The 16,226-nt window shown below is 52.5% G+C and overlaps 1 protein-coding gene across 2 annotated transcripts in view; it reads left to right on the top strand.

Moving 5' to 3' along the window:
- The window catches only part of DNAI1 (dynein axonemal intermediate chain 1), a 239,635-nt gene that overhangs the window by 172,630 nt on the left and 50,779 nt on the right, over positions 1-16,226 (top strand). For both annotated transcript variants that reach the window (XM_019518064.1, XM_019518063.1), the window contains exon 19: positions 11,866-12,051. In XM_019518064.1, the coding sequence (XP_019373609.1) occupies positions 11,866-12,051 (186 nt within the window). The remainder of the gene's footprint in view (positions 1-11,865; positions 12,052-16,226) is intronic.

Here is a 16,226-nt window from a genome sequence, read left to right as displayed (position 1 = left end):
TCAGGCCTCCTGGAGATGTGGATACTGACCCCCTAGTCCTGCATGTGGATCGCAGGCCAAGCTCCTCTTCTGCTGCCTTGTCAGGGAGGTTACACAAGTCATGTTGCTACCGGCCTGGAAGCGTGACTGTTTCCCCTCGTGTGTAGGAGTGACATTACCTGTTCAGTGGCTGGTGCACCAAGGCCTTTGGGTAGCGGTAGGAGATGCCAGACACTTCCAAGAGAGCAAGGGGGTTCACAATGGACTGGGAGATGTTTGGGATAAAAGGTTGTTCAGACTATTGCAGCTGGCTGTGTCTCCGGAGGCAGAATCCTATCTGCAATCCAGATGGAACAAGCTCAGAGGGGTTTATTGGATCCTGATCCCTTAAGATTGGCCAGATCCACTGGTTTGTGCTGGTGCTTCCCTGAGAATCCCATTTGTTTCAGGTCGAACGATCACAGCTCAGTCTCAAGCAGTGGCCCAGGACCATCTTACTTAGTGGGTCCAATTCTGCACTGCTGACTGGAATGACACACACTAGTTTGCACTTTCCCCCTTGGGAGCTGTGCAGAGGAAGGCAGCTCTGGGATAGCAAGCAGGGAGTCCTGTCTTGGCATCTACAACAAAGCTAGTTCCTCAATCCCACATTGCTAAAGACCTCTGACTCTGCAGGGCAGTGGGATTGCACAGGGGGAGTTTGCAGGTGACCCTCAAAGTCTCTTCCAACCCTTTGATTCAATGAGTAGGGCCAGAACGTGGTTGGTAACGACTGAGATAACTGGGACCAAGCTGGGCCCCGGCTCCCAGGTGACATCAATGGAAGCGGCAGCAAAGAACAAAACCTCTTGACTCCAAACATATTTGTGTCAGCTGCCAGCAAACATGCAGGATGTTCAGAAAGCATCTAACTTGGCCTCCGTAATGGTACACTAGAGCCCAACAGATTTCACAGATCAAAATGCTATTTTGTTAGTGGCCGTGCCTTTCTAATATGATCCAAACTTATATGAGGACGTGTGAAAGTAAGTCTGTCACTGACAGTTTGGGAAAATGAAGAATGGATGATTGAGCATCTCCATGGGAAGGGGCTGAACGCAGAGGAAATCCCCCCAGGATGTGATGGCTGCTCACTTTTTAAGTGAGGAAGAATCAGCAGTGAAGGTGAGACAAGGTCCAGAGAGGCCATGCTGCCAGAACAAGCTGATGGAGGGAGAAGGTCAACAGCAAGGCATAGACTTGAGACAAAGGGCATGAGCCCTGGTTCAGGGCAGGTCACCCTCAGAGAAGACTGGGGATCCAGAGAGGCAGCAGCAACTTAATACCACATGTATGGGTTTCCCAGTGCTGGTCCTCACCACCAGAGTCCAAACCAAAATGCCATGCTCAGTCATCTGAGAGCGGCTGGGATCTCGCACGGCCTCCTGTGCCCCCTCTGGGATGCAACGTCCTTGCCAGATAACGCTTGCTTACATGAATAGATCTGGCTTTCATTACTAGCCAACTTGCTTCCCAACCTTGGGTGTCTAAAGTTGGGCTCCTAAAAAAGAACTAGTCAGGTCACGTGTGCAACGCTGAGGTGTGCTGATTCTCCTGCTAGGAGCAACACTGGAGGGTCCTGGCTGAGGGTCTTGTCCCTCTGCTCGGGGTCAGACCGATGCCATATTTGAGCGAGGAAGGAAATTTACCCCATGGTCAGATTGGAATGGACTGTGGGGGGGTTTGTCCTCTTTTGTGGCGGGGAGCACGGCCCTTTGCCTGGGATATCTTGAGTGTATATGGGCAACGTTTTATAGAAGCAGGACGTTGGCTGCTGTGGGTCCCCTGCTCTACTTGTAGCAGGGTCGGAGTTTAGGTCTGTGTTGTGTCAGGGTTGAGGGTTGTCTTATGTAGATTATGTTTGTCTGGGATGGTTTGGATGAGTCCTTTAACTTCTCTGCCTCAGTTTCCCTGCTTGTCAGGCTCCTAGGGTGCCGGGAGAATGGTGCTTGGCAGGCAGGGGGCACAGACATGACCATAGCATCTCTGTGCCTCGGTTCTCCAGCTGTCCAGGGAGGAGAATTGCGCAGCCGAGCCTCAGAGCAGTGCTTTGAGGATACAGCCACAAAACAGTGAGGGGCTTGGCAATTGCAGTCCCAGGAGTCACAGGAGCAGCTTGCTGGTGGCTTGCATCTCTTGGACGTCCGTCACTGGGACCTGCTCTCTCAGCTCTCCTCTCCGTTCTGTAACCTCAGCTGCCTCCGCTTCCACCCTGATACTGAAGTGAGGGCTGGACCAAAGAGACTCCTCTTCCAGTCCTGCTTGTCTCCACAAAGCGTAGTCCTTTGCAGATGGCTTTAACACCCCTTCCTATATGGGCTGCTGGTCACTCCAGGGTATTTGTGATAAAGATCACGGTGGTCAAGGCTGAGCAGAGGGGCAAGATCCTAGCCAGCACCCTCTGGCTTTGGTCGCTGCAGGAGCATTGGCACAGCCCAGTCCCCATTCCCAGCCTGGGCTGCAGCCAACATCTAGTGCCTCTGAAGAAGGCATAAACCCCTCTGACACATGGAGCAGAAAAGGGTGGGGGCAACCAGCAAAGCCCAGAAGCCTGAAAAATCCCAATGGCAGAGCACAGGCATCTCTCCTAGATCCTCCTGCACCAGTGCCTGCCCAACCTCTCCTTGACACCTCCAGTGATGGAGGGTGAGTCCACAGCTTCCCTAGGCCTCTCTTCCACTGCCTCCTTGCTCTGACAGTGAAGAAGTTTTCCTGAGATCCATCTAAATTTACTGTGCTGCAACTTCAAGCTCTTGGTCCACATCCTCCTCTCTCCAGCAAGAGAGAAAAAGTGCTTGCCCTCTTTTTTGATGGCAGCCCTTCTAGTATATGAAGTCTGCTCTTGTGTCCCCTCTTAAGCACCTTTTCTGAAAGCTAAGCATGCCCATCTCCTTCAGCCTCTCCTCACATGACCTGCTTTCCAAGCTCTTCATTGTCTTTGTGACCTGCCTCTGGCACCTCTCTTAACTTTTCCATATCCTTTTAAAAATGTGGATCCCAACACTTCACACAGGACTCCACATCTTCCATCTTGTGACCAAACAAGGATTGGACTCACTTGGCCACTGAACCAGATTTATTAGGTGCGACTCCTGGCTGTTTCTTCACTGAGGAGCATGGTCCTTACCTGCAGGTTCATCTCCCTCAAGAACCAAGTTGCTTCGTTTGGGATGTGTTAGTCAGTACAATACTGCAGCCCCTAGCCCGCCAGCTGGGCATTGCCTTGTTCCCCTGCCCCAGAGGCAGCATGGGGGAGCAGACTAAGAGTAGGCTGGGAGCTGAGACTAGCCCGAATGCTAATCAAGGCTGCACTGCCAGTGGACTCTGCAACCTCAGGCAAGTTGCTTAAATTCCCCATGAGCCAGTTTCGCTATCGCTGAGATGGGAACACTGTTAGGTGCCTGCTCTGTGGGAGAATGATGTGGATTAACTAAACGGTGAAGTCCCATGTGAGTAATAACTGCCATTGCATTGATGCGTTGCTAGAGATCCAGTGGTACTCGGATATCATGATAATGAGCAAGGAAGGATTGCTCCCACGGCCGGAAGGAAGCCTGGGTAGTGACCAGGAGGCCTTTGCAAAGGCATTGAGGGCAACTGCATTGACAAGCCATGGGGCTGCCACACAAGACATGTTCCTCAGAGCACCAGCTCCTGTGTGGAGGGCACTGCTGCAACCGCCACGTGCCCGGGTGCTGGCTTTTATCCCCCTGCTGATGGATGGTCTCCCTAGAGAGCCCCACAGTCAGTATTTCCATGCTAGATGACAGTGGGATCCCTGCGTCTCATCCTAACCTCTGCCTTTAGGATGAGTTCATCATAGTTAAGAGGATCACAGTGGGGCTCTTGAACTGGTGATAAGTGGCCCTGGAAGCAGAGAGAGGAGATTGTGACCCCCTGAAAAGAATCATCCACAATCCAAGGGTCTTACTGAGCTCCCCGGTATGATGCATTGCTGCAGGAGGTTGTAGAGGTGGGTGGTAGAACGGGGTTCAGAAGGGGGTGACACCAGTCTACGGAGGACAGGCCCATTGGGAGTTATTAAATGGAGAAATCAGGGCTGTGTTCTCCAACAGCCCAAAACCAGTGATGGTGGGTGCAAGGGAGGTTGGACGGGATGGGTCACTCAAGACATGCCCTGTATGTATCCTCTCCCTATAAAGCATCTACCAACTTGCCATTGTCAGAAAGACTGCAAAAGCTAGCAGGGCCAGTGGTCCAGCCTGGGATAGCCCTGCTTGTGGTCAGATTGTCTGGATGCACCCCCAGTTTCTTAGCTGTTCAAGCAGCCCCCTCATTTCCAATGAAACGTCACCTCTCCCCCTGATTCTTCCCTCCAGGGCAGAGTGCAGGGTGCAGCAGCTGCACACAATGCAGACCAGGCTGGCGCCCTCCTGTTAGCCTCAGCAGGGTCCTGTTCTGCATTGAAGAGGTGTGTGGCCATGGGCTGGGGTTTGCTGCCCCCTGCCACAGGCTTCTACACTGAGCCAAAGGCTCTAGCATCAGGGCAGATGCTACCCCAGCTGCCATGGGTCTCTGCAGAGGGATGGCCAGTGATTGGGTTTGCATGTGCCACTCTGTTGAAGTGTAACTCCTGATTCTCAGAACAGGAGGAGGCAGGGGTAGGTCGCTACCACTTCTACAGCCGTCTCGGGTTGCTTGATGGGAGCACTGTCCAGCCGCTCCCACTCCGAAGGCCTTTGCCATGGCTCCTCATCACGCTGAGAGAGACCTCAAAAGGTGGCTGCGGGGGGAGTTCACTGTCTTATACTGGGTTTGGTGCTAGAGGAGTGGGAACCAGGTTAGGGAGAGGATTACTAGGGAGAGGCACTCTTGAGAAAGCTGCAGAAGTGGGAAGGGAACATCTCATCTAGCACCAAGAGTCCAGCACAGGGCAACAACCATGATCAGAGGCCTGGGAGACAAGACTGATGAGGAGAGGCTGAAAGAGCGAGGGTTATTTACCCTGCAGAAGAGAGGATTGAGGGGGGATTTGATCACAGTCTTCAAGTACCTGAAGGGCGATGACAGGAGGATGGAGATGGGCTTTTCTCTGTGGCCACCGGGGACAGGACTAGGAGCAATGGGCTCAAGCTGCAGCAGGGAAACAGGTTGGAGACGAGGAGGAGCGTTCTGACTCTGGGGGTGGTCATGCGTTGGAACAGGCACCCCGAGGAGCTGTGGGAGCGCCGTCCTTGGAAGTTTTCAAGAGCAGGTTAGACAAATTTGGCTACGATGGTTGTCAGAGATGTTTTTATTTATTTAATATATACATATATATATGTAAAGTTATATATATACATGCTCTATCATAAACTTTCCATCACACATCTTCATCCCCATTAAGAATCCTGCACACCCGTTACAATAAGCACACCCGTTCCCCTGCACACCCACCCTCTGCCCTTCCCTAACCCAACAAATGCAGTCCCTTGGTCCAAGGCCCCGATTTGGGGTTTACAATCTCTGTTCATTCGCTGTCCTTGTCGCTGTCGCTGTCACTTCTGCTGCTGCTGATCCTGTTGCTGTCCTTCTCGCTGTCTCTGGGTCCAGTTGCATCGCTGTCCTCTTCGTTCTCCCTGTCCACTTCCCCTCCCGGGGGGACTTTGAACAGCCTATGCCAAGTGTTGCTTTTCCAGGTGGAGTTGGCTGCATCTTCTCCATCCTCTCCCACTGATTTCCGGTGGTAGGGCTGGAGTTTGCTCAGAAGCATCCTGACACAGTCCGTTTCCTCAAGCTCAGTGCGTCTGTACACCAGTAGATTCATGCATTGCCACAGGGCTCTCCTGATGCAGGTCGCAGGACAAACAGGTCAAAGCAGGTTGTCTGGGACCCCTGATGTTTCCCAGTGCAGTGTACAGAAGCACTGGTAGCAACACTGCCTTCATGAGTGCCATGTGCCCCCCCCATAAAGAGGTGGCGTGCATGCCACAGACCCAATCTCTGCTTCACCTTGGTCTTCTCGTAGGCTGTCCTTCTGCTCAGCTTGGGGTCGAACTCCACCCCGAGGATCTTGACCCTCTCACAGGGGACCGAGACTCCCAGGGACTCCACGTCCCTGAGCTCACCCACGGCCAGACAGGTGCTTTTGCTCTCGTTGAGCTTGGCTCCTGCTGCCACCTTGTAGACCCGTGTATCTGATGGTAGTCAGAGATACTTCTGCCTTGAGCAGGAAGCTGGATTAGATGACCTTGTGAGGTCCCTTGCAACCCTACTTTCCTATCATGCTTTCTTATAAACTGGTGCGAAAGTGCAGTGCTGAGAAACAAGCTCTGGGCTGGTAGGATGGGGGCAGCTGTCTTGGTGTCAGGGGGAAGCTAGGTGCTGCAGGTGAGTTGTGTGTGAATAGGAGAGACTTCCAGCCCTCACCAAGGTGAGCACGGCCACTGAGGCAATAAATGGGACCAGGATCTCTGCAGGCTGGGACTCTTGGATCCCTTGGGCAGAAACTTCTCCCTGAACCACAGGCCAGACCCTCTGTGAACACAAATTATTGCCTCTCAAAGGAGAAATGCTGTTTTGCATTGCCTGAGGCTGTGCCCAAATACCCTGCACTGCTCTGTGCCTTCAAGGTGCCGTGAAAGAACTAGCGACCTCCCTCCTCCCGCTGCCCCGGGACACGCTCGCGGCATGCTGCACTGGCGCTGTTAACATTATCGCTCTTCCACTGAGAGCGCTGCCTGTCGTCCCCCCAACCCACAGTTCAGAGAAGCTGCCCGCTGTCTGTGCCCCTGACATTTCCATAGAACCAAAACAGCTCCTGCTTTCCTGCAGCCCCGTGCACAGCAGCAAATACACCCCAGCGCTGCGAGCTTATGAGAGTTGGGCATTAGAGTTGGGGCCCTCATCGGCACGATTGTGTCTGAATCCTAGAATCACAGACAATGCGGCTGGGAAGGGAGCTCAGGGGGTCACATCTAGTGCAACCCCCTGCTCCAAGCAGGACCAGCCCCAACCACATCATCCCAGCCAAGGCTTTGTCTACCTGGGTTTTGAAAACCTCCAAGGATGGAGACTCCCCCACCTCTTTGGGCAACCTGTTCCAGTGCTTTACCACCCTCCTAGTGAGAAAATTCTTCCTACTATCTAACCTGAACTTCCCTTGCTGCAACTTGAGACCATTACTCCTTGTTCTGTTTGACCTTCTGCACATTTCCCTCTGTTCTTGGCTCCTCATCCCTGGCCTCTCGCCGGCAGGCAGCTGTTGGCTGCCTTGGGAGAAGACCCTGTCAGCCAGCATATTTGCTCCGGCAGCATTACAACCATAGGGCCTGAGCACCATGCAAATACACCGGGCATTGCCAGCATTGCAAACGCAGCTGGTGCAGACATTGCTGTGGGAAGGGAGAGGTGGGGGTGAATCTCTGCTTGCCCCCCTGGATGGAGATGAGCAGACCGCTTCCCAACACCAGGCCTTTTCCGGGGGTCCTGGCTCTTGAGTCACGTCACGTTGAGCTAGTGTTGTCAGAGGAATGACTCACGCCCTGGAGTTAATAAAAACTTCTGCCATGAAGCCAAACAATTAGGCCTTCAACATGCATCTTTCATGGGGCATCTGTTAAATATGCAACAGAGCTTCTTGCTTTCCAGAGGCAGGACTGGAATTGGGAATCAGGTACAAGCATAGCGTAGCAGCTTCTATTTATACAGAGACACGCTACACGGAGGGTGATGTGGAGCTCTTGCAGGCGCCCGGGGTTTTCACTGGCTTCGCTCCAGCCGACGAGCTCTGATCCTCAGGGTCCTTCGGCATTTGTTTATGGAGAGAGCACTCTTTTCTGCTGCACGTTGGCTCAACCACGCGGCTAATTGGGGACACAGCTGTGATCCTGGCAGCGGTTTCTATTATGAGAAGGACAAAACATCTGATAGATCCTGCCCCAACCCAGACCATTCGCTGGCTCCAAGTGCTTTCTTCTCCATCAGGAAGGATACTTTCCTCCTCTCTCCTTTACGTTAGCATGTGATGTTATCCCAGTCTGCAGCCTCAAAACCCGTGTGTCTTCCCGACCCCTTAAGGGACCTGACAGACACATCTCTGGACCTTGGGTCCATTTGAAACCTGAGTGACGGCAGGCACCTGTACAGACCCGTCTCAGATAAATTGCTGGGAAGCCGCTTGCCACCTTCTTGCAGGTGTAGTCTGAGATAACAACCCCCATCCCACTTCTGTGCGATGAGAAGCTCATACTTCAATGTGCTGTTCCTCGGAATAATTATGCATGATGTTGTACTGCAATCTCGTTGCCTCTCTCTAATGCCTGAATTCAGATTCTCCTGGTGAACGTGACACAACACTGAAATAATGCCTGGCTCGGTGGCTTCTCAGTGCCCGTAAACAAGCTGCAGCTGGCAGGACGTACACAGCTTCTTGAGCACATTCGCAGCTCTCCCTCTAGAGCCCCTCTCAGTTCATTAGCATCAAATGTTCCGGTTTCTTTCGTTTCGCTTAAGACGAACAAGGAAACCAGCGCCTGAATCTTCCTGCCTGGCCTGGATTCAAGCCAGGGATCCTGCATACAGAGAGATCACTCACTTCTGTAATGGACTGTGCAGGGCGTCACGTTGCGTTAGCCTCTGCAACTGTTGGCGATGAGAGTTAGTTGGCATTAGCGGGAGATGATGTTGAGTTAACTGTTAAGACTTTGAGAGTTGTTCCTGCTGGAGCTGGTGGGGGCAATGTGCGTTATCTGGCAGTTATCTATGCCACGGGTAAGGAGGTGATGGGGCTGGAGCCCAGTGAGGATGCTCTAGCCAGCCTAACTCAGCATGGAGAAGGAAAGACTGCAGCATGTGCCTGGGAAAGCTGGCCCTTCCCCATCCTCTGCCACCTTCCCTGTTGCAACTGGGCTACCGACCAAGGGGTCAGGATCCAGAGGAATAGGCATGAGAGAGCTTGAACTTGCAGTCCTGTGATGAGGCCCTGCCCTGGGGAGTGTCTGTCCCTGGGGCTCTGGCCATCTGTAACCAGGGATTGTCTAATACAGAAGGCAGAGAAAGTCCGGCAGCAGGGCCCAGGACCCAGGCCTCCCCTCTTGCAGACAGCTGCTCGCCTGTAGCCAGGCTCCCCATCCCATACTCCTCCTGAAGACATAACCCATGCACCCTGGGCCACCGTGGCTCAGCACCAGCCAGCGTGGGCCAGGAGGAAGCAGGGGTCTATATGCAAGGAGCTCTGTAGCCTCATGCTTAAGGCACTCCCCTGCAAAGCAGGAGGTTTTGGTCCTTTCACTTGAGGAGGCCTGGAGCCTGGACCACCCATTTCTTGTGGGTTGACTCTAACCACTAGGCCTGTGTGTGGGAGGTGAGAGTAGCCGGGGTGCTGAGCTTGGTGCTCTCACTCCAGACGGCAGCTGGGGGTGCTCCACAGACACCTGATGGACCAGGGGTGTGAGCAGACCTCCGGTGCCTCCCAGCCAGGATCTGCAGGGCAACAGCTTGGACTCACCTATGCCTAATGTTTAAGCCCCTAAGCCCTTGTATGCACCTTGAGTGAAGGGGTTTTGAGGGCTGTCGTAATGCTCTCAACATATGTACTCATCCTTTATCCTTCTTTTTGGTGCATGTGATGGCTCTGCAGGCCACGGCCTCCACAGAGGGAGGTTCACGGGGAGCTCCATGGGGTGCACAGGTGATATGTATGATGCCAGCACCTTTGCATGCTGGAACTGAGAGCTAGAGGGTCTTGCCCCTCCACTCAGGATCAGACCAATGCCATAGTTGGGGTTAGGAAGGAATTTTACCCCTGGTTAGATTGGTATGGACTTGGGGTTTGCCTTCCTCTACAGCAACCCCTCAGTCCATACCAATTTGACTGGGGGTAAAAGATCCCTCCAGTGTATTTTAACCACCTTTGCAGCAGCAAGACTTCAGCTGTCCTGGTCCCTCTGCTTTCACTGTCACAGGTTTAGGTGTGATGTCTGGTGCTGTGTCAAGGGTGACTGTGAAGTTTTGCTAAAAAGTTGCTGGATTTGGATAGGACAGATGGGCAGGGCTGATCCTGCCTCAGGCAGCAGTTGGAGGTCCCTTCCAACCCCACTTCTCTGGGATTTTTTGCTTCTATAAACCAGGCATCCTGAATGCAGGCAACCTTGGACCTTATTCCCTGCCAAGCTCTTGGAAGTCACTGGGGTCTGTGTGCTGGGCTGGGTCTCTCAGAATAGCTCTGCCTCTGGGCTCACGAGAGCTGAGAGTCAGGGGGAGAACATCTGTGCAGCCTGTGGGAAGAAGCCCCCCATGCCCTGCTGTGCAGCTGGCGACTAGTAGGCAGACGACTAACCAGAGGGCACGAGCAGGCAGAAGGGCGGGAGGGTGCGGCCAGCTGGTTCTCTCCGGGCTCAAAGCAGACTGGATTTGGCATTCCTGCTGCATGCAGCAGTCTCCTAACCCAGGATCAACACTGGGGCCAGTGGAAGCAGGCTAAAGCACAGCTCTACCAAGGACCTACCTGTGCAACCTGTTGCCTCCACCCGTGGCTGCAACAACCCATGGCTGCAGTGAGCCAGACCCACTCTGCATATGATGCTGCTACTGGCCAGGCAACAGGCTTATGCCCTGCACTAATGCTGTTCTGCAGAGCTTGGGCTGCTCCCGGTTGCTGTAATGCGAGTGTGCATGCATCCAGCTGTGCCCGTCTCAGCTTGTCCCCGGGTTTGCCACCACACCTCTGCTTGTGTTAATAATCCCCACTTTGCAACAACAGTGCGCCAGTGCCTGTTTAAAACCCTTCCCTCACTCCCTCTGCTTCCAGTCCATCTCAGAGCACACAAGGCTCCCAGCCTGGCACAGCTGGCCTCTCTGGATGGACAAGGATCTGACACTGGGTTCAAGGGCTGAATCCCTTTGTGGCTGTTGCTCTTACTTTTGGGCTTCTCCCCATGGCTAGCAGCCTCTTGGGATGGTGGGACCCTGCTGCCCAGATGCCTGCATCCTGGAACCAGTGCCGAACAGTAACTGTGACAATGGTGTGAATGAAGCGTGGGGCTCAATGCACAGGATCTGTGCCCTTCGGAAGGCGTCAGACCCTGAAGAGATGATGTGAGAGTTGATGGGACCTGGCTCGCTCACACCAGCCCCAGGGAGCCCTCCTGAGTCCTAGCACCTGATGCCACCACTGTGCTCTGTGTTTGGGCAGCCCCCGGCACAGTGCGGCTGTGAGCTGCTAGATGCTGCTGCTGTATGAATAAAGACACTGTAGCTATGCTGGTGCCTGAAAGAGCAGGGCTCCTGCGAAGGCCCAGTGTCAGCCAGTCCCACAGTGCACCATTCGGTTCCTCTGTCCAGGGAAACGCTCATTAGCATAGCGTGTACACTCTCCTTATTTGCTTATTAGTGTGTCTGCTCCTTATTGTGTTATTAAGGCCCAAAATATTTGGAAGCTTTTTAGCGAAGGCTAATCAGCGCATTGGAAACCCTTCCCGGGCTCGCACTGGGCCGGGCACAGCAAGCATGATGGAAAACCTGATTGCCTGGTTACTTGAAAGCCTTGATCTGGGCATGGAGGTCTGCTGGGTCAGCTGGGGCTTTGCTGTGGGCTTGGGAACAACATCTCCCACAGCCCCCCAGAGCTCTTGGAGCTAAAATGAGGCCACACTCTGCATCTCAAGTAGACTGCTGGTCAGTCTCCCCTGGGAAGTGCTCAGTGCCCTCACACATGAGTTATTTGCAACAGGACAAAGCCCTGGGAACAGGCTGTGGGGAGTAGTTCTGTGCCAGGTCCCCAGGGATGGCTTTCACTGGGACCTCATAGGCCTGTCTGGCCACTGCACTCTGCTCAGCTTTGTTCTGCTGCAAATGGATGTTCATGCTTGATTAATCCCTTTTGTGCTGGCTGCCTTTGTTTCCCAGGCCCACGTGTTTGATCTGAGCATTAACAAGTACGAAGCGATCTGCTCCCAGCCTGTGGTGGCCAAGAAGAAAAACAAGATCACCCACGTCCAGTTTAACCCCGTCTACCCTGTCATCATCATCGGGGACGACCGAGGCCATGTGACCAGCCTGAAGCTCTCCCCCAATCTGCGCAAGATGCCTAAGGTAAGGGCACCGTCATGGATGCACAGGTCTCCCGTGTGCAAGGCACAGCCTGTGGCACCAGGCCTGTGTGGCCTCAAGCAAGTGGCTTCCTCTTGCTGCTCCTGAACTTTTCCTCCTGCAGAATGGGAATCATGGTAGCGACCCTCTTGTAAAGCCCTCGGGGTCATGAGAAATGTTCTGCACAGTAAGGAACAACACTAGCTGTGGGGGCTGTCTCTGCTCTGTGTGGACATGGGGAAAAGGAAACTCAAGTTTTTTCTAGTTGGCCAGTAGGCCAGTTGTAAGATGCCCCATCCTACAGGGCAGTAACTACATGTGAGCAGGTGGTTTCCAAACACAGGTCACAGGCTATGTTGTAGTAGCTCCACACTCACACCTTTGTTGAAAGCAGGGAAGAGACGCACCTTGTAGACTAACTAGATAAGAGATGCGTAAGCTGTCATGATCTTGGGCTCATGAATGCTTCTGCATCTCTGGCTTAGTTAGTGTATAAGGTGTATCTTTACCCTGCCTCCTGCCTGACTTCTTAGAGTCATCGAAAAGTAGGGCTGGAAGGGACCTCAGAGGTCATCTAGTCTAGTCCAGATGAACACAGCTACCTACCTCACCCTACCTTTGTTGCAGTTCTGGTTTTATTCACAAAAATGGGACAAAATAAGCTGCTGCCTAAGCCTGACTTCCTCTTGGGGTCCCCTACAGGGCTGACACCCTTGCTCCCTCTCTCTATAGGGAGCACATCATCTAGAAACATAGGACCAGCCTCCCAGGCCACCCAGTCCCACCCCCCACGACCTCAGGCAGCCAGAGCTGAAGATCCACTTTAGCTGTAGGTGACAGATTTGCCCTCACTACCCCTGTTGGGAGTTTGCTGTAGAATCCCACAGCTGGAACAGACCTCGAGGGGCATCTGAGTGCACCCCCTGCACAGATGCAGGCTGTGCTGTTCCTACCCCATTGCAGATGCCTTTCCAGCCTCTGCTTGGAGCCTTCCAGGGAAGGAGCTTTATCAGCTTCTCCCAACCTTACAGCTTGTTCATTCGCACCTACTTGCAACAGCCACATACCTGCCTCAGCAACTTGGTGAAACCTACCTAGCCCTCTCCTGCAAGCTCAGGACTAGGTAGTAGCCCAGGATGCTTCTGATAAACTCTTCCATGTTTCTTAACTAGTATTAACCCAGGGCTGCAGGTGTGCTGCTCATTCAGCTATGTGAGCAGGACTGCTTTGTACTGCAGGGCTCTTCTCTGTCAGCCCTGCATAATCCCTGAATACAGTCTTTTTTTGTTAGTGGAGCATTTTCACATGGACTTCACAGCCCTGAGTGGCATTCATTCAGGCGGGCAGCATGGGCAGCTGCATGAAGATCTAATATAGGTGATGCTGGCATGGAGAAAGGAAGTTTCTTTTGCTTTCTTCACAGCTCTAGCCCAGGGACATCCAAACTCTTTGCCTGGCTCACAGCTCATTCTTTTACTGCCTCCCTTGTTGATCCACTAATTCTTGGGCATATGTAAGCCACCATTTCTGCTGCTCAGGGTGTCCCAAAGATTGTTCTAAAGCTGGAAAGGCTCCGGTGGTCCAGCAAGGGTACATCAAGCAGAGGGGCCCAGACAATGCAGTTGTTTAATCCCTTTGCTCTGCACTAAAATGCAGCCACATCTGAGACGGAACTGCAGCGCTTTGTCAGACACTTGTCCAGTAACCGGCAGTAGTTACTGACTTTAAAAATGACAAGCCTCGCTTTTCAGGAAGTGTGCAAATGGGATGCAAGTGATGGGCTCCTCTTTGTAAGATTTTGCTCTCAGCCATTATTAAGCTGTTCATCTTCTGCTTGCCTCATTGTCTTTGAAGGGACATTTAACATGGGATTAAATGTGTCCTCCACATGTGGGGAGGACGGAGGGGCAACCAATAGGCAGCAGAAGGCTGATCTGTGCAAGTCGCCTGTCTAAAGTCAGGTCTGAATTAAAAGCAATGAGATCCCTAATGACTAATGACACGTGCTGGCTGCTGTAGGTCCTGCAGACCCAGCCTGGCTGCCTGGCTGGCCACACGCAGGTGTGTGAACTGGAGTGAGGAATCAGTGAGTTTGTTCTCTAAGGCAAACATGGTGCTTGTGGCCTTAAGCACTTCCAGCATCACATAATGCAAGACAATAGAGGAAGGCAATGTAGGGACCCAGTAGGGGATTCTTCATGACCTGGGAAAGTCCTGCCTGGGTTGTGGCATTAAAATTGGGGCATCTTGGAAATCCAGGAATAGGCGTGAATGTGTTGCCCAGTTCACACAGTGATCCCTCTAGTCAGTGTGTCAGGACAGGAGGGCTCCTAGATTCTGTTCTCAGCTGTTGACTAGCTGCATGGACTCAGAGAGCAGCCATGGAAACCCACAATTGCAAAGCCCTCAATTGCAAGGTCATTCCTTGGAGTCTCAGAAAAGCAGAGAGTCCCTAGCCCTGAAGAAGGGCGATTGTGCCCGAAAGCTTGCTAAGAACTTTTTTTCCAACTATCACATCTGTCCAAAGAACCTTGCCTGCCTATGTCCTTAGACTGTTTTCTTGCAAGTGAGGTGCCCTGAGCTTCCTGTTGTTCTGCTGTTGGCTCTAACACCACCCGTACATAACGGCCTCAAAGCTGGACTGTATGAGGAAGCTGTGCCGCCCTTCCATCTGCTTGTCTGGAAACCAGGCCCTGCATTTTCTTGATGGTCCGGGCAGCACTAACAAGCTGACAGGACACAATGGCTTCCTGGTCTCCTGCGCTCACCCACGTGTCCTTTTTGCCCTCTGATCTTTGTGTACGGTGCTAGGTGAGGAGCGGGGCTGTGCTAGGCTGCTGCTATTCATAGCTCCCCGCACAGCTGGGCCACGTGCTCCAGGCAGGTAAGACAAGCAGCCTAATCACCTCGCTCGACAGAGAACTCTTAATAGCCACATGTCATTCCAAAACCTCTCTTTCTCCCTAATAATAGACGGGGGCTGTCTGCTCCACGGGCAGGATTTGTATATTCTGGCAGATTCCTTAATGCCGGCATGTAATTGGGTTTGCCGGGAGAGGGATCACCGGGAGAGACAGAGCTAAACGCAGCTCAGCTCCTTTGAAGTTGAGGGAGTTATGGCAGGGCTGAGCTTAATCCTGCTTGTCTCAGAGTTGAAGCATGGAAAGGGGGGCGGGGAGAAGCCAGGACTCCCGGGCTCTGTTCACAGTGCTGCCATGGACTCCCCGCGTGTCCATGAGTCACTCTGCTGCCCTTTGCCTACCTGTCAGGTAAGCTGCCAGAGGTGCGTGCAGCTCAATTCATTCAAGTTTGTAGACACCAGAAGATCCTCAGCTCAGCACTGTTACCATGGCTTCGATTCTTAGCGGCGTGCAGCACAGAGAAGCCAAAGGATGAAACTTTCAAAAAGACGTGAAACCCACTTCCTAACGTGACCTCCACTGCGCCCGAGTCAAATCTCCAGAGTGCCATTGTCTCTTGAAGGCCCTAAGGTCCTGCATCACTGTGACGTGTTTGGAAAACATCCCCTTCAGCTACTAGGTGCCTGTGTCACTTCTGAAGATGGGATTTAAGTAGGGTTGGGGAGCCGGTCAATCAACGGGTCAGACATTGCCAACTGACTGTCAGTTGACTGCATATTTTTGGCTGGTCAAAGATTATAGAAAAGTTTCCAAAAAGCTACATTTTTTTTGTAGTTTTCTTGACAGAAATATGGTTTTGTTTTGTTTTTTGACACATTTCTTAATGGCAAAGTTGTGCTTTTTCTGTGTATTATTTGGACCTATTAGCAATTTTTTACAATTGTTGATAAATATTGACTGGTCAATTGAGCAAACTTTCTTTGAGCAGTCAAATACCCAACCCTAGATTAGGTACCTGTAACAGGGTGGTTTGTCCCCGTAAGAGAGAGTAGCCAACCTGGCTGAGGGCCAAAAAGGATTTTTTGTGTAATTTCCTTGCTTTATTTGCTAAAAGAATGATTATTGCTGGGTTCTGTTGAGAGAGGCTGGGGGAGCAACAGCCTGATGAAGCCCGAGAGAGCGACCCCCTGTAGTACCTTTGCCAGCTGTGATGCAGGATCTCTTATAAATTGAAGCGTGAGAAACCACAACATAAAAAAGCATTTGTGATCCCCAGCATCCAGTGCGTTAGGGAAAAGACCACTGGTCCAGCTGAGC

This window comes from Gavialis gangeticus, unplaced genomic scaffold (assembly GCF_001723915.1).
Source record: "Gavialis gangeticus isolate Ggan-Ray unplaced genomic scaffold, GavGan_comp1, whole genome shotgun sequence".
Taxonomy (NCBI): Eukaryota; Metazoa; Chordata; order Crocodylia; family Gavialidae; genus Gavialis; species Gavialis gangeticus.
Note: the sequence above shows the minus strand (reverse complement) of the source record. Positions and strands in the feature narration are given on the sequence as shown.